Raw genomic sequence first — 23,398 nt, forward strand, 5'->3', positions numbered from 1 at the left:
TTAAAATGTACGAAAATCAATATTTCTGGAAACAATATCACAATGTCTTCTTTCTTTCTCTTACTATGTAGCCTCCAAGCTCAATGAAGTTCATTTCATGACATTAAAAACACTTACCATTTGAAAAAATAAATTTATATAATATGGGACTCACAGCTATGTCAACAGAACAGTGAGGAAGATGAAAGGATGGATTTAAAATCCACTAAAACATTTGAATTTCTTGAAAATTTTATTTACAACATGAATTTTCTACACAGAAAGGTGCAGAAATTCACACACTACATAGCAGAAAAGTAAAAAGAGAAGTTCAAATTACATAAGTCAAGCACCATACAAGTATTTCAACAACAGTTACCATTTTCATTCATTATTTATAAATTATTTCATTTACAAAGAAGAACTAATATATTAAATGTAACCTGCCACACAATGTAGCACAGCAACAAAGCTCAGCAGCAGTACCATCACCTCGTGCAACACTATAAATCAACATGCACCCATTACCCAGAACTAGCCACCACATCAAAAATGCATTTAAAGGAAGCTCAGATCACAAACATACATGACAAATGCAGCATCATTTTGGCAAGAATTAAAGAAGCAAGTAAGAGTTACTAATATAAAATGACATCTTTTGGATATAATAATTTCGCTGAAGGAAGATAAATGCCTAATTATCACATGACTACATACAATATCAGTTTTTTTCCATTGCTCAACTTTGTACATAAGGCCAAAACATCATCAGAAACTTTTAAGTTGTCCTTGTAACATTGTGTACTATAGCAGTTTGGCAAAAGAGAAAAAACTATTTAACTTTACTTGGAAATAATAGAAATAAGCTTGCCCAATACCATCACCCATTGCAGCAGATTTACTTGCGAATTCCTCGTTTCTCACCTGGTACCTGAAGAGTTGCTGTTGTGCAAGATGATCCAAGCATATTAGTGGCAGTGCATGAGTAGCTCCCAGCATCCTCTGCAAGTGAAAATGTGAAGATGAAATGATAAGATGCAGTATTAAGAACATTACTATTTTATGGCATTATCCACACAGATAACATTTTGTAAGAGCTGATGAAGTAGTAAGTAACCAAAAACACTGATACACAGTACAATTATTTAATGGGAATAAACTGGTGTGCCATTTCCATGCACAATCACTACTTACCTCCTTCTTGAAAATACTTGAAAATATTACATATATAAGAATGAGAAAACACTTTTTTTTAATGAAATACTTAGCCAGCATCAATTTGGATTTCGAAAGTGTGTCTTCATGGAACATACTGTTTTCAAATTCATCAATATTGCCAACTGGTATTTTGTGTGACCTATAAAAAAGTGTTGATTGTGGAGTTTGTAGTGTTCTCCTAGAGAAGCTCAGTTATTATGGTATCAGATGCCTTGCAGGGAACTGGTTTTCATCCTACCTAACTGAAAGATACAGAGTGTTACATTAAGAAACCCAAGGAATGTACACAATGAAACCAATCTTCAGAATGAGGTATCATCACTAAAGCTGTACAACAGGCATCAATACTGGATCTGCTCTTATTCTTGTTACACATAAATGGTCTGCTATCTTATGTCCAAGAAGCAGTAATTGTTCTCTTTGTTGATACTGCAAGTATTATAATCACTCCTAATGGAGGAACTCCAATACTGGAAAATTTAAATAATATTTTATTGAAAATTAGTAACCGCTTCTCTGCAAGTGATCTCTCACTGAACGTAGATAACATACAGTACATGCAATATACATAAGGCCTCTCCACACCACTTTAGAATGTGATACATACAGCTCCGTAAGCAGTTGGACATACTGACAACAGCCTGACAGTACAGTTTCTCCCTTAAGAAATTTGTTGTTAACAACCAGTCCCCTATTCAAAAATAACAATATCATTCACAAATATAATACTGCTTGGAGAACTGATATACACTATCAATCACTCTACCTTTGTGTGGCACATAAGTAGTAGCAATGTCAGCCGTAAAAATTTTTGCTGACATACCCAATGAAGAAAGAAATTTAATAGATGATAAAATTAACTTCAAGCACAAACTGAAACTATCTGTGCTTAGCAAATTTTCTATTCCACAGGAGAATTTCTGAAGGTATTATAATAAAGTATGTGTGTGTGTGTGTGTGTGTGTGTGTGTGTGTGTGTGTGTGTGTGTGTGTGAAAGAGAGAGAGAGAGAGAGAGAGAGAGAGAATAGTTGGGTATAAAAAGAAGTAGCTTATGGCAATTACTTAAAATATCAGCATGTTGTCATATTTTTCATTGTGGAACTGCACTACGATTGTAAAAATGACTTGTTCCACAACACAGCAAGAATAGAACATGTGAATAACTAACTAGCCTCACAACATTTAAGACAAAAGTTCAAAAATGTCATGTATATTAAATTTATAGCCAATATACATATCACCTAATAGTAAATTTGGTTGGAATTACCTGGGAATGCATGTGGGATTGTTAAACGGCATACACCATTTCTGTAATGGAGTTGGTAATCTTCAGAATTTTCAATTATCCTCCCATTCTTAGACCAGAGGATATTAGGTGCTGGCTCAGCTTGGACAATACATTCAAAACGGGCTGTCTGTCCACTTACAACAGCTATATCTCGCAGTGGCTGTTCACAAAAATAACAAAATATCTATCATTACAAAACATTTTTATATTTATATTAAATAACTCAAAGTAATATTGTTAGTGACAAAAAAATCCATACTGTCAATTGATATCATTATCTAACATTCAAATAAAGGTCAAATTTGTTAATTTTTATTGTTTGAAGCTCTTGTAAGGCACAAATTTTAAGTTTCCCACTGTGGAGTGTCTCGCCATACTTTAGCATCGCCACCTTTTCTTGGGCATTACTGCTCAGTCGCAGCAGCTGGAGGAGACATAAGGAGCCTGCAGGCGCTAAGGTATTGGCATGCTGGTTGCAACAGGGCTGTTTATGCATTATGATGTGGGCCACGTCACGCACCGAAACCCTGCCAATGCAGTGGTAAGACAGGGCTCTTGCAGGACAGGTCAAGCGGTTTCTACATTACTGGAGGACAGATTTATTGTTCCAAACATTGCTGGAAGCAGTGCATTGGCACAACAAGTGAGCTCCTAATTCCTAATAAATACCCATCAATATCAGCAGAAGTATCAGCTGTCCGGCAACACCTTCTTCGATGGAAGGGCTATGGGAGGTGCTGGAACAATATGGCATACCATTCAGTCATGATGAGTTCAGTTTTCAGGCATTCTCCAGCAGCAGCTGGACTCCTGCCCTGGAGAGCACCAGATAGAGACTGTGGCAGTACACCTGCTCGCCCCTCTATATTGGTACAGGCGCCCTGGCGTCATGTGCTGTCACTTGCCATCCGCATCACCTGCTGAAAGGCGCGTGGTGACTGCACCACAATGCCACCAGTGTACTAGCACAAGTTTTAATAAAATGTTTGACTTTTGATGTTGTTAGCCTGAGCTGCCATCGGCCTGCTCCCTTGCAGCGACCCACTGCCACAATCCAGCCCTGCACAGATGTGACCCTTCACCCCGTGTCAGCTTCAATATAAAGTGCAGATATTTCCTACCAATGTCAAACTGAGATCTTGAGCAACAATAATACCACAAGTATTATCATGTTCCAAACAAGAAAATTACATGTAGAGCTACTCAATATGATTGAAAACAATTAACTCTGCAGTCTCAGTACGTAGGAGCGGGGGCGGAGGGGCGGGTGGGGGTGGGGGGAGACTGCCACCAGCCACTGGACATCCACCAATGGATAAATTACTCATACAGACTTGTCATGCATTCCATCTTGAGCAATACAAATCCAGGTTACACCTGTATGTTTCTTACATATGTCATCTACTCACCTTTCATTAAGTCATTGCCTTGACCTTTCCTTATCTCTTGAATGTCAAGAAAGAACTTCCATGGGGAAACTACCAGTCACTTGCCTCACTGTATGGCCTAGAAATTCGCATCAAGCATCTCTTCACTGCTTACTGAGTAGCCCTCTGTGTCTGATCAGTTTTTGTGTTAAACATCCATGAATCATTAACATGATACAAAACTGCTAATACACACTGTTTGGAAACTTTTTCTTGTTTGACAGTTCCATTTAGACAACTGTCTATTTTACCAAACACACTGCAAGTCATTTTTACACTTAGGTTTGTGGCATTTATTTTCAATCCAGTTGTTTTCTTCAGTAGCCCTAAATATAAAACTGCATCAACTGGTTCTATTAAATCGTAGTTAATCTGTACTAGTTTCATTTGCAATTGTTCACTGTGTATTGTATTGTATTATTATGACTGATTTTGGGACTTACTTCCAAAATTGCTCCGTTATAAGCTTACGCTAAATGTTGAGGGTTACCACACTCAGAAATAAACAGTACAATGTCATCTGCAAAATTAAATTGGTTCTGAAATTTTTTGTTAACAAATATTCCTTATTTTTGTTTCAAGATAGGAAGACCACCTCTAACAACAGTTCTGGTGACATGGAATCTCCTTGCCGAGTCTTCTTTGCATTCTGAATTTCTTTTTAAATTAATGAGTTCTATTAAAAGCCATAGATCAGTACGCATCTTCCTCAGTACATTAAAACACATTGTTTCACAAGAGCTATTCGTTTAACATCACTGACAGAAGAATATCAACCAATATGAATTTCACCCATATTTCAGTGGCTTTTTCATTTTGTTTGTGAAAACTTTCCATTGTGATACATTCTGAAGTTCCTCTCCATTATTTGTGCATATTTTTTTACATCCCCTTTTATTGCTGTAGTAGCTATGGACTGGGATGTCTCCACCTGTCATCTTTAATTGACAAGGCAAAGTACACAGCAATACTGTTAGCACAGGTCTGCCAGGTATCTCTGATTAATATGGGCTGATACCAACCATGACCAACACGAACATTTGTCACATAAAAATTAAACCTACTGGCAAGTAGATAGATCAATACATCTGGAAATGAATCAGGTCTCATGTTTCCCAGATACACATATAGAAATGAACCCAAAGAATCAAGAACAACAAAAATACCAAGTTAACAGAACCTTCCATCAGTTCTTGCTAGAACACCATTATAGAACATTGTACAGCAAAAGCAAACTCCTGATTTTCATTTATTAAAAATACCAAGTATTACTAAGGTGATATAGATTTCTTGCAATGGTGAGAAGAGAATAACTAAAAAAAAAAGAGCAATCCTGTCCGTAAATCAGTACAAAAGCACTGTAAAATATTAAGTAAAATTATTAATAGCTCCAAAAGCATATATTTAGCACCAAATTCAACAAATCTTTTAATGAAATCAAACAAGTCTCACATATAGTAGAGAGTGAGATGAATATCAACAGTACTGAAAGAAGCAAAGACTTGTTTTGAGCAAAAGAAATAAATGCATCAAAAAAAGTTTTGCATCACCCCGATTCCCAGAACTCCTGAAGATAGACATTGTCTGTGGATATTGTATCACAGACACAATCCATTTGCCTGTTCAGAGGTGTCACTAAACCCACATAAAGATGTGAACAACCATGCATGAGCAGCGCCTATTACACGGAGGGGGTCCGGCAGCCGATCAGTTCCAGTCATTCCACCAGAAGGAGGTACACGGCTCGTGTTGTCCGTAGTTCAACCGTGCCTAGATGGTCAATACCACTGTTCGATTGCATCCGCATTGTTACTTTGTGCCAGGAAGGACTCTCAACAAGGGAAGTGTCCAGGTGTCTTGAAGTGAACTAAAGCGATGTTGTTTGGACATGGAGGAGATACAGAGAGACAAGAACTGTCAATGACATGCTTCGCTCAGGCTGACCAAGGGCTACTACTGCAGTGGATGACTGCTACCTACAGATTATGGCTCTGAGGAACCCTGACAGCAATGCCACCATGTTGAATAATGCTTTTCGTGCAACCACAGGGCATCGCATTATGACTCAAACTGTGCGCAATAGGCCGCTTAATGCACAACTTCACTCCCAACGTCCATGGCAAAGTCCATCTTTGCCAGCACAACACCATGCAGCGCGGTACAGATGGGCCCAACAACATGCTGAATGGATCGCTCAGGATTGGTATCATGTCCTCTTCACTGATGAGTGTCACATATGCCTTCAACCAATCATCAGAGACATGTTTGGAGGCAACCCAGTCAGGCTGAATGCCTTAGACACATTCTCCAGCAAGAGCAGCAAGGTGGAGGTTCCCTGCTGTTTTGGGTGGCACTATGTGGGGCCAACGTGCGCTGCTGGTGGTCATGTAAGGTGCTGTAATGGCTGTAGGATATGTGAATGACATCCTTCGATTGAGAGTGCAACCATATTGGCGGCACATTGACAAGGCATTCATCTTCATGGAAGACAATTCGCGACCCCATCATGCACTTTGTGACTGACTTTCCTCAGGATAATGACATCACTCGCCTAGACTGGCCAGAATGTTCTCCAGACATGAACCCTATCGAACATGGCTGGGATGGATTGAAAAGGGCTGTTTATGGACGACGTGACCCACCAACCATTCTGAGGGATCTGTGTTGAATCGCCATTAAGAGTGGGACAATCTGGACCAACAGTGCCTTGATGACCTTGTGGATAGGATGCCACGACGAATATAGGCCTGCATCAATGCAAGAGGAAGTGCTATTGAGTATTAGAGGTACTGGTGTGTACATAAATCTGGACCACCACCTCTGAAGGTCTCGGTGTACGTTGGTACCACATGCAATGTGTGGTTCTCATGAGCAATAAAATGGGTGGAAATGGTGTTTATGTTGATCTCTATTCCAATTTTCTGTGCAAGTTCTGGAACTCTCGGAACTGATGTGACACAAAACTTTTTTTGATGTGTGTACATAAGTAACTGAAAAATTATTCTAAAATCTTAAATGACCTCTCTTTAAATGTTGCTGAGAAAATAGGCTGTAATCTCTCTTCATAAAAGACAAAACAGGAATTCTGAAACATCATTTCATTAATCTTTATGGAAAGATAGACGTTCTATCATAACTGGGAATGAAGTAAAGGAAACCACTACCTCTTCCTAAAGTAAAGGATTTAGATGAATATAATACAGGGAAACATTCCACATGGGAAAAATATATCTAAAAACAATGATGATGTGACTTACCCAACAAAAGCGCTGGCATGTCGATAGAAACACAAACAAACACAAACATACATACAAAATTCAAGCTTTTGCAACCAACAGTTGCTTCATCAGGAAAGAGGGAAGGAGAGGGAAAGACGAAAGGATGTGGGTTTTAAGGGAGAGGGTAAGGAGTCATTCCAATCTCGGGAGCAGAAAGAGGGGGGGAAAAAAAGGACAGGTATACACTCACGCACACGCACACACACACACACACACACACACACACACACACACACACACACACACACACACACACACATCCATCCGCACATACACAGACACAAGCAGACATTTGTAAAGGCCTTCCCACATTGATGGATCTGGTGTGGCAGACAGGTTACCTGGCCCCAACACTCACGAGATTTATCGAGCATTGATTTATTTGTGTGGGGAACCATGAAATTCCTCATGTATTGTAATACTTTAGAGTCTAGAATGGATTTCTTCACAACACTGTCCACACAGCCGCTATATTTAAAGAAATTCTCAGTTGTGTTCAAGCTTATCCAGCAATTAATGCACTAATGCTCCATTGCTGTCAGGCATGTCTAGCATCTGATGATTCAAATGCCAAGCATTGTTGTAACGTTACTGATGTATTCACGTCATACAACATGTGTACTTATTATGTTCAATAAATGTTTCAAATGAATCACTCTTGTTTCCATTTCAATTATTGACCTCTGCTACCACTTTCCCCAACATACGTGGCCATGGGTTGCTACACAATTCTCAATCTTAATGATGAGCTCCACCTCAAGCTTGCTGCAACTTTTCTGGAACGCCCTGTATATAAAGCATTGTGGAGAGTGTGAAAGTAGCAGTGTTTTCAATGTTGTCTGATATGTCATGATAGTTTCTTTGGGGTTCAGCTGGAATATTGAGAGGTTTTGGTTATTCACTGATGGTATTGTTGAGCTTTTGTGGTTTTAAATAAATGTTTCATTTCAAAAACAGCATTCGATGTTGTGTTAACCATCATCATCATCATCATCATCATACTGAACAGTTTCTAGCCCCAGGCTGGGTCTGTTTTGAACATAATCCTCACCATCTAGTCCTGTTTTCCCACCATATTTGTGACGATAGGTCTTTCATTCCCCCCCCCCCCCCCCCCCCCCCCTTGTGGAAAGAAAGTTTACTTAAATCATGTGCAGGTTTGTGTTCGCCATTTACATAGTTAACATACCATCAATCACCATCTTGAATTCCTGAAGTGCAAGTAAAAGTTAGTACAGACAGTCACAGCATAAGAATTTAAGAACAAGTCTAATGAGTCTATGGGTGGGTGGGTGTGGGGGTGAGGGGGAGGGGGGGGGGGGCGCAGTGGGAGGGAATCTTACATGGTATGACAAAAGTTAAACTATTGTCGTACGTCTCTTCTGACTACACTATCTTAAATCTTCAAGAAAGTAGTGTATGGCATCTCGATAGCTTTGACATCGACAAGAGTTTTGAATGCAAAAATGTACGTCAACAAATGAACCTAAATTTTGCACTGGGTTCCTTAAACAAATAGCTGTTGCTGGTTGGTGCATTTTGTGGTATCTTTAAGACTTTTGATTCCATGAATCAGAATGTTGTTCTTGATTGTACTTGTCACACAAGCTCCACAAAAGAAGTAGACAACTAGTTAAAGTCCTACCACCAATATAGGAAAAGAGAAGGTAGTTTTGGATAAATGCAGCAAATCTGATGGAGGTGATAGATTACTGGGAAATTGTACAGCTAGAATCCTTCTGATCTCTCCTTGGTTCATTGTTGCTTCTCGTATAGACAAACAGCTTACATTTGTTGTAAAAAAGTTCATTACATCTGAACATAAAACTAACACTTGATAATACAGCTTTCTCTGATGCTAACATATTTCTGTCAGAATTCTGTATCTTGATTCAAAGTAAATTTGCTGTCTATTAAGCTGAATTCCATTTTGTTCACAAAAATTCTGCAGATGATCCTTTTTGTACGTGAGCAATTTTTTGGCTTCCATGTTGATAGCAGAGTTACTAGGGGGCAATAGATCTTCCAGGCTTTAAAAATGTTGTCCCTGGTGACTTTGGCTTTAGAACAACTTCGAATCTTAAGGATATTGGCACCATGAACTTCGCTTACTTTGGATGCTGCCACTTTTATAGTGTGTTACGGGATTATACTTTTTGTCAATTTATTCATGTGAAATAACTTCATCTATCTTGAAACATGGGTTGCCTGAATTATTTGTAGGTGTCGCAAACAAGAATATCCTATCATAGTTTCTTTTAAAGTCGGCCCACTTTCTGCCACATTTGTTAATTCCATCACAACCTTTGTGGCTGCACACAGTGAATTTAATGAGATACCAGCACACAAAGATCACAAAACTAGAGGAACATACTATCTCCACAGCAACATGTTGTTTTGTATGTCTCAATTTATGACTAAGATACCTTCAATCAATATTTACATAGCCACAAAAAGTATATTACTGCACTGAAACAAAATGGACATCAACAGTGAGCAATAAAAATTCACAAATTTTTTAGTGGAATGAATAGATATTTAGCACAAAATCATAGCTCCAGCAAACCATGATCAATAGGATGGTACAGAAACAATTCCATTGACAGTGACAAGAGCTTAGCTAGAGCCTGTTTGCTGCTTGTGTGCATACTGTCACTAGAATTAAACTTCTTTCATAAACTGTTCTATATGAAAAAGCAATTACACAAAACTAAAAAATGTTTATTTCATAGAAAGGTCATAACTCACATCAGCAGTAGAGGCACAGTTGATGATTGTCTGCAACTAGCAGTACATCAAAAATGATCTAAATGGACTTTGGGAAAATCTTGTAAAGGCAGTTAACGGGTCGAAAATTACATATTTAGTGATGTGTTATGCTATTGTCCTACACCAAAAGACACTTGGTCTACATTAATGTGAAGAAACACTAACACTCTTGTTCCTGGATGTCCTCTAAAAGCATTTACAGGAACGTATTTACAAATGACTGAGACAGTTGTGATATGAGCAGTATAGGGAAAATATAGATTGATACTTACTGTACAGATGACATATGAAGTTGCAGACAGACACAAGTGGTCTGAGCTGCTAGAAATGGCAGTCATATGTGCGTTTGCTTTTCTGGCGAAGGCTTTGGCTGGAAACTAATGTGTGTCTTTATGCTGTGCCTGTCTACAACTTAAAGTGTCATCTTTGCAATAAGTAGCACTCTTATCTTTTCCCTAAATTTTTGATTTTCCAACCTGGGTTTCCACTGTTTGAGACAGTTGTGAAGACCCTCGTAAGAAAATGATAGAATGTCAGTTTTTGATACTAAAAATATTGGAAATAAAATGTTAGCTTACTGTAATAAACACAGGTGGTCGTCTAAGTTGGTGCTGTTGTGTTGGTGTTGGTGTGCTTCCTGGCGTACTGGGTGGGGTAGGCGTACTACCACGCCCACGTGGACTTTTGCCTAACCAAGAACCCCCTGGTGATGCTGGAAAAAAACATGTAGTTCTTTACATGCAATTATAGTGACTCTAATCAACAGAAAGTCTATTAAAAGTTTAAGACTACACACACTGTGATTATATATTCATTACGACAGATTAACCCTTTTATTTACTCTGATGTTATGTGGGACTACACAACTGATACGTGAACAGGATTAATTTTTGATGTTGCTATAACAGAACTGAAAATAAAAGTAACATACAGTATTCATATTCAAAGTTAGTACAATAGTTATTTTCATATCTTCCTTGAATGCAAGATATTATCCGCTCCACCAAAACAGTACTCTCAAAAAATAAAAATATGGAGTCATGCAAACTGAAAATACTGTAATCAGAATGTCAGATGAGAAAGTGTCTTTAAAAAATTACTTCATCATCTTAAAACTTTCATAAGCTGAAAATGATTCCACTTTTTCACAGAAAATATGTTAAGTAAAAAGTAGTGATATTCTTCACAAGCAAGGTTTCAGTTACATCAAATGCTGTAAAAGCATTTCGCCTCAAAACAGATTTACACAGCAGACTTCAATGGTGCATTACTTAGTATATTTGCAAATTAATTAGAAAAAATAGAAAGCAACAAGTATACAAAAACAGAACTCAAAATTTCCTGTGTTACAACAACTTAATTTATACAACCAATGTGTAAATTTATTGTTGTCATTGTTGCAATGTGTTATACAAAGCATGGAAAAAAATTTACATATATTCTGCACATCCAGAGAACATCATATTATTAGCATTCTTTGACTGCTATTATTTTGAGATGCCTTGCACAAGTGCAAAATATTATAGCATCATCATGTCACCTAAAGTTGAGTGAGCATTTGGGAGATATCTTCTCCAAGACAATTGATTATCCTGTTCCACAGTGCACAAGTATAGGAGTAAGGACTGGAGCAAATATGGTCATGGCAGAAGTAATGTACCTTTCCAGAAGTAGTCAACGAAAAGTATCTGGCTGAGTCTGTAAGGTGCAGAAGTCATTAATCAATAAAAAGTTTGGTTGGGGACCACTCAACTAATTGGATTCTGGTTACAATAATCCATGAATGGCCACCAGGAAAGTGTCATACAATCACCATGTAAATATTCTGAACCAACAACAAATGTCACCTGCTAAAGGCCAAATCAGGAAGTCAGCAAAAATTTAAGAGCTGAGTCCATTGATCTAATCCAAGTCCCTAATGTATGTCTGGCTATGAGTAAATTTCATGTGAGCATATATCACTTCTGTCCAATTTCACAACTCTAGTAGTAATACTGATACAAATATCAATATACCAACAGTGTGAAGCTATTAGAAAAGGCTTGCTATACCAACAGTGTGAAGCTATTAGAAAAGGCTTGCTTCTAACAGTCATATTAACTGTGGAGGACACCTGGTCAAAATGGTCTGAGGCTGATTAAGTCTGTATGCCTGAAATGTGAAATGAAATGTAATTTTGATAATTTCTGTGATGAATACACATTCCTCTACTGATAGCGATAATTGGTGCTCTGGACCCAATGCGATCCCTATATAATTCCATACATAATTTCCAGCTCAGTTAGCCACTCTTTTAATCTTAATGTACTATGTATCCCTCAACAAAAAACTGTGTCCAGTAGTTTGAGGAAAAAGAATGTCAGATCCTTCTACAAGAAGGTTAGCAGAAATGATTTCAGAAACTATCATCAAATATCTTTAATATCCATCTGTTGCAGAATTTTAGAACATATTTCGACATCAAATTTAATATGGTATCTCCAAGAGAATGACCACCTTTGTGCCAACTAGAATGGATTCTTAAATCACTGGTCATGCAAAGCATAACCCACACTTGTGTCACAAGGATCCTGAAAGCCTTGGATCAAGGCAATTGTGCAGAAACAATATTTCCTGAATTGTGAACTGCTTGAGACTCAGAACCACAGTAACACTTATTCATGAAAAGAATATCATGTGAAGGTATTAAATGGTATTTGTAAATTGACTGAGGATTTCTTGGTATGGAGGACACAGCATGTTTTCTGGGATGATGTAGAAACAAATACACTGTGCCCCAAGGAAATGTGTTGGGACCCTTGGTGTTCATGTTACATATTAATGACCTGGAGGACAATATTAAAAGTAGCCTGAGATGTTTTGCATACCATGTAGTGATTTATAATGAATACTATACAGAAGAAAGCTCCACAAATACACAAATATAATAAGATAGCAATAAGATCTGAAAGTGGTGTGAAGAACAACAAAAGGCTTTACATGTTCAGAAAAAAAAGAAAAAAAATAGAAAAATTGTATTTTATGACTACAATATCTATGAGTCACAACTGGAACAAGTCAGCTCAAATAAATATTGAGAGTAACATTTTATGAGAATATGAAATACCTGATCACTCAGGCACAGTTGTACTTAAAGCATTCTGGTGACGTTGATTCTTTGGTCTTTGGTGAGATACTGGAAAAACATCATGTGCCTACAAAGAAGATTGCTTACAAAATACTCATTTTGTTTGGAAACCACTGAGCAAAAAAGCAGTAAGCTCACATGAAAGAAACCAAACTTACTAGCTTTTGAAGTTATTCTTTGACAAACTAGAGTAAAATATACATATGCACATATACACTCACATTCATGCATAGGCACACCTAAGCTGTTACATGGTGACAGCTAGACTAACAGTGCCAATTCTGTTTTGCAGCAGGCTGACTGGTTATGGTTGGTGTAGTGTCAGATGGGGTGGGTAGAGAGAGAGAGAGAGAGGTAGGAAGCAGGGAGAGGGACTGGGGGTTGGTGGTTAGTGGCCTGAAGGTGGGCAATTGGTTTGCAAGCCAAGAGCTTGTGAGGGAGGGGTGGCAGGTATACTGGCTAGCACGATAGTGGTGTCTGGTGGAAAGTGGTACATGCTGAAGGTGACACTGGGATGTGAATTAGGAGATGCGACAGGATGGAGGAAGGGAAACAGTTGGGTGGAGGGCGTAGGGACAGTGGATTACCTCAGATCAAGGCCAGGAAGGTTACAGGAGTGGTGGATGTGTAATAGGATAACTCTCCCCTGGGTAGTTAAGAGAAGCTGGTGATGGAAGAGATGATCCAGATGGCTCGGGGTGTGAAGCAGCCATTGAAACTGAGCATGTTGTGCTCAGCCACATGTTGTGTCACTAGATGGTTGTCTTTGTTCTTCACAACAGTTTGGTGTGGGCCATTCATTCTGCTAGACAGCTGGTTAGTTGTCACATCAATATAGAAAGCTGTGTAGTGATTGTAGTAGAGACGGTATGTGACATAGCTAGTATCACAGGTGGCCTCGGATGGGTTAGGATAATTCTGCGACAGGATTGGAATAAGATGTGCTGTTTGGATCGATAGGGCAGGCCTTGCACTTTGTCTGCCAGAGGGATATGATCCCTGTGGCAAGGGGCTGGGACTGGGGGCATAGGGATGGACTAGAATAAATATGTTGGTTGAGTGGGTAATGGAACAAAGCTTTAGGAAGGGTTGGAAGGATCTCGGATAGGATGTCCCTCATTTCAGGGTAGGATGAGAGGTAATCAAAGCCATCATGAAGAATATGGTTCAGTCATTACAGTATAGGGTGTTACTGGGTAACGAGGGGAGTGCTCCTTTGTAGCTGATTCTTGGGAGTGGTGGGAGAATTGGGATTGTGTGAAGATGCGGCATGGGAAATCTGTTTGTGGATTTGGTTAAGGCCTTTGTGCGGCTTTCAGCACATTAGTGAAGGGAGTTCTTGTCACGCAGATACATCGTCCATGGTTGGCTAGGCTATATGGGAGGGACTTTTTGGTACGGAAGGGACAGCAGCTGTCGAAATGCAGGTACTGGTACTGTGGGTTTAATATGGACAGAGGTGTGACTGGAACCATGTCATATACCAAGTCTGCTGCAAACATTGCACAGCATTTTATGCCTGTAGGGCTACCTACCAGCAGTCCACCAGGCAACTTGGAGACATGCTCAATCTCAATTGCTGCTTCAAAAACCTAGCCATCTGGACCCTTCCCTCCACCACCAGCTTAACTACTTCCATAATCATTGTGGCCTCCATCTCTGGTAACTGACTGTCCATTCATCGTCCACTCGACAGTTTTTCTTTTCTCTCCTGTAACCTCCTCCCAATTCACATCCCCAAGTCGCCTTCAGTGTGTGCCACTTTCCACTGGCCACTACAATCGTGCCAGCCCATGCACCTGCCATCCCTCACTCCCGCATTCCTAGCCAGCAAACTAGCTGCCTCCTCCTGAGCTGCTAGCCCCTAGTCCATCTCCCTGTTTACTACCTGCCTCTCCCCCTCCCTCTATCCAAACCACCTGACCTTCCCCAAACCCAACCAGTCCACTTGCTGCAAAAGAAAATTGACACTATTAGTCTGTCTGGCACCATGTTGGGGCAGAGGCATGTCAGTGCACGAGTGTGTATGTGTGTTTGTTTATTTTACACTACCTCGACAAAGGATAACTCCAAAAGCTAGCAAGTTTTCTTTCTTTTGTGTGTGTCTATCGATAACACAATTCTTCTGCTCTTCGGTGAGTGGTCTCCTTTAATCGTAAAGTAGTTATAAAATACTAATAAGACCCATCCTATAATATTGTCGTGCATATGTGACCTGTTCCAAATAGGACAGAGGATACTGAGTATATGCAAAGAAGAGTAAAATGAATGGTGATAAGTTTGTCTGAGCTAGAGGGAAGAATCACGAAAGTGCTGAAAAACCTGAACTGGTAGATGCTACTTTCAAAGTAGCCTACTTACGAAGTAACAAGAACCATTATTAACTGAGGCATCTATGAGTATGCTAGAGCTGCCAACACACAGCTCCTGTAGGGACAACAAAGATTACATTACATTACTTACAGTATGCTTAAAGGCATTAAGCAACCATTTTTGATGAACTTTAGAAAGGGATAAAACTCTAAAATGTGGTACTATGGGAAATAATATCTACCATGTATATCACAGTGGTATATAGAATATAAATGAAAGTTGATTTAGTTGCTATATATACACAAACCAGGATCATCTGTCTCTCTCATTTCTTTCCACGAGCAAACATTTTTCATTTTCTCTGAATTAACCACAAAAACTTTTACATATTTCTAAAAGAAAGCAACACATTGGTCAGTTTATAATTTAAGCCTCCTTATTTCTAGATAGTTTGTAGGTTAGTTTATAATTTAAGCATTACATTTGCTAATTTCAGTTAAGACCTTAGAGTTTTAGTAAACAGGAGTAAGAAGAGTGTAATGTGACATTTGTTAATGACTGCACCAAACAACTGAAAGAGTTAAACACTTAATAATCTACTGGATAACATTTCAGTCATTCTCAGCTTTCTAAGGCAAAACAGTTGAACTTAGATGGCTTGCTGCTCTTTATTACAAGAGAAACATACACAGACTTTATTGCTCTATTCAACACTTTGTATAGCCGAAATTGTGTTATTTTGTCACATTTTAACAATGAAAATACGTGTGTCCTCACACAGTAACACAGATAGAAAAGAATGAAAGTCACTGCACTACCCAAAATGAACACACCTAAACATTAATCAGATGTGAAATAAACAACTAAGTAAAACAGTACTATTGTTAATGTCTATAGGAAGGTTTTATTATGAGCATAGATATAATATACAACTTGCCAACAACATATAAACAACTGACACGACAAGTATTAAAAGGCCAGAAAATAGTTGTTTCAAAAATGTAAATTATGATGGAGAACGGCAATAATGTGATTAAAAAACATTTATTGTGAAAATGATATTTAAAGCAAACAGATATAACAGAAATGAAGTTCAAATACAGAAAAGGTTGTGAGAAAATTGGAAACAAAAATGGAAATTTAGCCTTGAAGCATGTCACTATACACAGAGCACAGAAGTAAAGCCAGTGAATGACACACACGTCACGCCACAGAGTATGACACAACACCATACACCAGACGTAAGTACCTGCTGATGCATCCCCAACATGGTGGGGAGAAAGGCTCGGCAGGCTGGGCGACAGTGACACGGGGCTGGGTGTGTCAGCCGTGCTCCCACTACCGGCAGGAATTTGAATGTGCACCGGAAGTGCAGAAGACTGAGGTAACAGACGGCGGCGTTGAGCCCCTGACTCGCATTCTGCTTCTGACATCTCACTTTCTGATGCTCCGGGATCCCATTTCACTGCTTTAGAATGGACAAACTTCCGTGGTCGAAACTGTGGTGTTACAGTCTTGGGCGTCTGTGTTTCTTTTTGTCCATCTGTTCTTTCATGGATTACAGGTACATCGATGTCACCAGGTTGTTTTCCTGCAGCTTTCAGCTTTGGTTCATGACTTTCTTTCTTCCCTCCTCCTTCTCCAGGGAGTACAATACCAAACTCATAGCCAAAGTCATATTTAAAGTATATTAACCCTGTATCAGGATCTATATGTTTAGTACCTAAGCACAAATATAAAATGATTTTGGAATTACTACAGTTTCATTTGTAAAAATGTATAGATGTGCTAAAAATTAATTCAGTAGTTGACGATAAAATTGAATGTTACATTGTATAGTGACTTTTCTTCTCTGAAAAACTTCTCATGTAGAAGTATCTTAGTTTTGTTCCATCTTGTTATTAGTTTTGTTGAAGTTTGTAATATTAGTGAGACTTTTAACTCAATTAATGACAATTTCCATTATTAAGTACCAACATGTGATAAAGCATGCCAAAAATAACACAACACAACATCACTGGTGAAACCATGAATCATTTAGGTATGTGAACAGCTATATTCTGTAGCCAAAAAAATTAATGCAGACAGGGAGGGCACAGTACAACAATTACAACACATATGGTTTTAAAACAGAGAAGGAACATCTTACATGTACTTTCATACTGTAATGAAATGTGCACTGATTTGAAACTTCCTGGCAGATAACAACCATATGCCACACTCGGGACCAAACCTGTACCCTTTGCAGGCATACACTCTACTGACAGAGCTACAGAGGTACGACTCATAACCCATTCTCAAAGCTTTACTTCCACCTTTACCTCCCTCCCCTATCTTCCAAATGTCACAGAAGTTCTGCATACCTTGCAGAATAGTGCTCCAAGGACAAAGGAGTTTTCAGAGGAACTTCTTAGTTTGCAAATTACGAGAGAGAGGTAACAGCAGAATTAAATCTTGTGAGTAGTATTCAGATACCTCAGTTGGTAGGGTATTTGTCTGCTAAAGGCAAAGGTTCTGGATTCTAGTCTCGGTTCAGCACATTGTTTTAATTCGCCAGGTAGTTTCAAGACACGTCCTCTTCATGGTAACAGCTAATGGACATCTACCAATGTAAACAGTAAACAAATAATCTATAATTGTCCAGAATTAATAAATGATGACTATATGACTACTCTGCTGCAAAATAAAATTAAAAGTCAGGAATGTCTCACTTACTTCTGATTGTATCAGTGTAAGGATGTCAAGGTGGGAGCAATATTTCTTGAACTCACATTGCAACTGAACGATCAATTTGTTGGTCTAAAAGAACCTAAATAGATTGATCCCCAGGTCAGGGGAAACTAACTGGACTTATTGAGAAGAAAAGACTGATTGTTTGAGACTGCACAGGAAGGGAACTGAAAACCTTAGAGCTTAAAGCTGGAAGGTAGGGTAATTTGGAAGACAGAGATTATTGCCAAAACATCATGAATGAATGAATAAGAGCGAAAATCTAAGTAATTGTATGTGATAGAGGTGGGAGGGGGATGGTGAGAAACAGACAGGTCAGAAAATGAAAGATGTAGAAAACTAAAAGGAAGCGAAGAAAGCAAGAGTCTGAAGAAAGTAACAAAAATTAAGGTCAGGTCGGTGGCAAGAACCAAGACGAGTTGTAGCACCAGTTCCCCACATGTGGAGTCCTGAGAAACTGGTGTCTGGGTGAAGAATCCAGATGGCACGTATGATGAAACATGTGCTGAGGTTATGACTGTCATGTTGCAGAGGAGGCTCTGAAGGATACTGTGTGTTGCCAATATACACCCTCTTTGTATGCCCATCCATCCCAGCTGATAACTCGGCGGTAGTCATGAAGATGCAAAAGGCCGAACAGTGTTTACATAACAGCTGGTGCACAACATGTGTCATTTCACAGGTGTCTCTCACATTGATAGTACATGTTTTGCCAATTACAGGGCTGGTATATATGGCGATAGGAGGGTGTATAGGGCAATTCTTACAATGGGGACAGTCACAGGAGTAGGAGCTATAGATGGTGGAGAGAGATGGGTGCAGAAGGAGCATAGGGTCTGACAAGGATAAGATGCAACTGGGAGGGATAAGAAAAGCTTTTCTAGGTGTGCTAGCAGTCTGTAATATATGAGGGAAGTCTTTCACATACAACGCATCTAGCTTTTCATTATTATTAACTCATGCACAATGGTTTGGCAGCAATCTTCATCTTGCATATTACTCTATATTCCAACTTTAAGCTCTCAGTTTTCCTCTATCTTCCAACTTTAAGCTCTCAGTTTTTCAAATCCCTTCCGGTGCAGTCTTTCCTTCTCACCATGTCCGGTAAGTCTTTCCTTACCTGAGGTTCTTGGCGACTTTCCTGAACTCTACCCCTTTTCCTTAACCTCACCAGTCGTTTTTTTTTCACTCAGTTCCTTCACCTTCAACCAGTTTGCCAGAAGGCAGAGCTACTTGCTGCCAGAAGACAGAGCTACTTGCTCCAAAAGCTTGCAAATATATGTGTGTGTGTGTGTGTGTGTGTGTGTGTGTGTGTGTGTGTTTGTGTGTGTGTGTGTGTGTGTGAGAGAGAGAGAGAGAGAGAGAGAGAGAGAGAGATTAGGTCAAGGTTGGATGCTCTGTCAAGAGTTTCATAAATGGCAAAAAACGGTTTTCGTCTGGAGAAAGACTTCGATATTATCCTGTTCTGGAAGCTTAACTGGAATCATCCCCCTTAGGCACTGAGTTTATACTGGGGAAAAGTTCTTAGCTATCTTTTATTGGGTGGGGTTAACAGACATGAACATTTATTTAAAATCTTCAGTTAAACAATCAGTGTTGGTCCTGTACATTTTCTAATGTCATATACCCACCTTCCATAACACCGTCCCCCCCCCCCCCCCCCCTCCCCCTTGGAATCCAGCGAGAGCTTCCTTGGTCCATCTATCAATGACTCCCTGGTTACAAACACCACTCACCTTCATTCCATTTTCATTATAGATAAAAATACATCCTCCACTTCAGTAAGTCAGCCAGTAACCAAATAACCCCAAATTTTTGGACATGTTTTACATAAAAAGTTCATGTCTCACTGCCGTAAGTCAAAACTGGCAATTTCAGACACACTGTAAACTTAAATTTTGAAGCTCTGCTTAGTTTGCTAAAAGCACTACAGGTCATTTACACTATTCAGATTATTTACTGTGCAGTCCTCACAGTCATTGTTTTCCACTACTCTAAATATCAACACCCATCACCTGGTTCTTTCATTACATTGTTAATGTGTTATCAATTATTGTTAATGTGTTATCAGTTATTTTCAGGTCTACTTTAAGACTTGCTCCTTTAACTTCTTTCATTAGTAGTAGAAGTTTATTTGCACTTAACACAAACAGTACAAGGTCATCAACTATTTTCAAAGAACACATGTTCCATCTTCATTTATCCCGTTTGAGAATCTGAATTCTTCCCCAAAAGCCACTGGGAATAGTTTTTGTGATATGATATCTCCCTATACAATCCCTCTTCAAATCATAATATCTCACTACTGTGATGGATCTATAGCACTGGTGTATGTTTTATTTAGTATACCACTATATACTGAATCAACACCTTGTACCTTGATGGTTGTTAACAAAATTTCATTGAAACTGTGGTAATTCTTTCATAAAAAAGAAACAGAATTGAACAGTGAGTGTGAATTACCACATTACTTGGGATTCCCCAAGTAATGTGGTAATTCACACTCACTGTTCAATTCTGTGATTTTGTTCATGACTTGGAAATGATGCACTGTGCTACATCCACATCCACATCCAAAGCCAGCTTGTTTGTTTTTTAATTAATGCCCAATGTTTTCTTCAACTCTGTTGTTTGTAATGTGGCAATTTTCGGCACAATTGTGTTCCTAATGCAAGTGTTAAGGTCAATATTGGCCTCGCCAGAGATACTGGGGCGCCGAGCTGGCGGCAGCTGGCCCTCTGGCGACAAGGAGTAGAGGGTTAGAGTACCGAACGAGGGCAGAACGGCGGAGTGTTGGGGTCCATATGGTCCAAATATTGCAGTAATAATTTAGCACTCTGTGGTAATGAACTGACAGTGAAACTGAGATGCTCGGGAGTTCAACGCTGCTGTGGAACGAAAAGCCGTGGGCTCTGAAATTGTATGGATGCAATTTAGAGCGAGCTGTGGTCAATGTCGTTTGCGGGTATTGTGCCATGGCAGATAAACATGCCAGTGTGGGTCCAACCTGAACACGCTGTGCTGTAGCATGTTCACCCACAATAATGATGTCATGATATTGGGGAAGAAAGCAGTGGAATATGGTACGTGTATTAACCTTCAGTGACTTCTGCGGTGTTAGTTTACTTAACTGTGTGGAGATTGAGCAGTAACTGTCACTTTTCAACAGAATTTACGATTGTGTAAACGTGTGGCCATCTGCTGATGGGCATTGTCACAAAGTTATTATATTTCTTACTTGTGAACATAATTTTCTGTTATCAGGATTACTCACTGGATAGATTTGAAATTGTCAGTTCTCTGCAGTAGGTTCAGCGGGTTATAAACACTGGCAACTGACAAATGTGTTGACAGTGAGTTTTGGATATGTTTTTATATCTGCATGTTAAATGAAAGTGAATTTTTAAGTTTGTAAGGTACCTTTCTACAATTACGATTCTGTAACTTTTTATTTGAAAGTGATGTTATTTGCTACTGTTATTGGTTGAGAATTTATTACCCAATTAATCAAAGGAAATAAATTACATAAATCAGTAATGTTGTGTAAGCAGTTATTGAAGGCACCCATCTCCACTAGCCATGGCCAGTTGGAAACGGGCATTGATGTAACATTAGGGCACTTGAGGCTATTTGTTAAGCTCTGGCTAATGCCATTGTTTGTTGTTGTTGTTGAAGGGTCTAGTCACCCCTCAATAAAGTACTAGTTCCACACATAATCTTATTGAACATCTCATACATTTTGGAGAGAAATATGACAGTTCTATTGTTAGTCTTCCTGTTTGTGATGCAGAACAATTATAGCTTAATAATTTCTTTGGAGTAGCTTCATATCCTAGAGCTTTTCCTTTCTTAGTACTTCACATGGCTTTATATACTTCATTCAAAAATGTAATAACGTTTCCTTTTCATTTGCCCCCCCCCCCCTCTCTCTCTCTCTCTCTCTATGCTATTGGCATAAATAGCCTTGCTAAATAATTGCCTCACTTGTCTACATCTGTGTAACCTTTCTTTGATAATTTAACTTAATCTCCTGTACTTTCCTATTCATAAATAAATTCTCAGGATCAACATTTTTTTTATTTCCTGCCTCCATCTTATGAGTTTATGATCATTTGTAAATAAGTGCTTGAGGATCATTGGTGCTGCACAATTTCTTTATTGTTTGATACAATGCAGTCATTTTCATTTTAGTTCCATTTTTCAGTTCCTAATGAATTAAAGTCCCCAACGATCATCTTGCAGTCATATTTTCTATTATTTATCAATTTCTGTACCTTTTCATAATTGTTTCCATAAAAGTTTTCTGTGTAGCATGCCGCAGCATATTACTTGCAATATGTTACAGTTCCCTCCAACCTCGCAAAATGTGGCTCTCGCTCAATCTAAGCTCCGAGCAGTTTGCCACCCCTTTTGAACTTTCTCTAACATATCCCTCTTTTACTCCTGAGGCAGGAACTAATACTTCTGTGAGCCAAGATTAACATTTACATTTTCATACATGTTTATTAGCAGTGCTGGAATGCCATCTCCTCAAGGAAAATGGTGGCCAGTCATTCAGTCTGTTTGTAATTTTGTAGTTTTGTCAACTGAATTTTTCTTATGATACAAAGGCGCAATTAATATAAACACTAGTAATACACTGACATGGAATAGTGGGGCAAAGATGATACAGGTGTGTTGTATGTGCACCACACTGCCCTGCCAATTGAAGTCATATAGGAGACCTTCTGAAAAGTGGTTGTGCAAGCGGTTTCTGTAACATGAAACACTGTCGTGAGTCAGGTATGGTGGTCGGTGCCCAGTGGGTCAGAATTTCTATTTTGGTAGTGGTGCAGGAATTTGGTTTCACATATTCAGCTGTGTCCAGGGTGTGTTGTGAATGGTTGAATGAGAGTGTCAACCACAGATGAACTACTGGCTGTCCACCCACCCTTGATGACAGTGACCGAAGAAATCTGAGATGGATCATCAATAGGGACAGAAAGGCAACAGTGCAATGAATCATGGCTCAATTCAACACAGGAAATGCTACACACATCTCCCAGTGGGCAATTTGTAGGGACATGGGTTCCTTGGGGTATGGGAGCTGGCACTGCACATGGGAGGCACAGTGTATGGTGCAGACCAAATGAATCGACTGATCCTGCCTCCAAGAAGGTGCAGGCCAAGGCAGTGGTGTGTCTGTTATGCTCTGGGGTACATTTTCCTAATGTGGAATGGGGCCCTTTGTTCTTCTGGAAGGGACTTTGAATGGTCAATTGTATGCTG

At 39.1% G+C, this 23,398-nt stretch overlaps 1 protein-coding gene across 1 annotated transcript in view; it reads right to left on the reverse strand.

Moving 5' to 3' along the window:
• Positions 1-219: 219 nt before the first annotated feature.
• LOC126267900 (uncharacterized) overlaps positions 220-23,398 on the reverse strand; it is a 1,063,720-nt gene continuing 1,040,541 nt past the window's right edge. Inside the window, exons 52-55 of the mRNA XM_049973211.1 lie at positions 16,650-17,123; positions 10,539-10,672; positions 2,466-2,646; positions 220-981 (exon numbers count right to left, since the gene is read on the reverse strand). Of these exons, the coding sequence (XP_049829168.1) occupies positions 878-981; positions 2,466-2,646; positions 10,539-10,672; positions 16,650-17,123 (893 nt within the window). The 3' untranslated portion in view covers positions 220-877. The remainder of the gene's footprint in view (positions 982-2,465; positions 2,647-10,538; positions 10,673-16,649; positions 17,124-23,398) is intronic.

Source organism: Schistocerca gregaria, chromosome 4 (genome assembly GCF_023897955.1).
Source record: "Schistocerca gregaria isolate iqSchGreg1 chromosome 4, iqSchGreg1.2, whole genome shotgun sequence".
Taxonomy (NCBI): domain Eukaryota; kingdom Metazoa; phylum Arthropoda; class Insecta; order Orthoptera; family Acrididae; genus Schistocerca; species Schistocerca gregaria.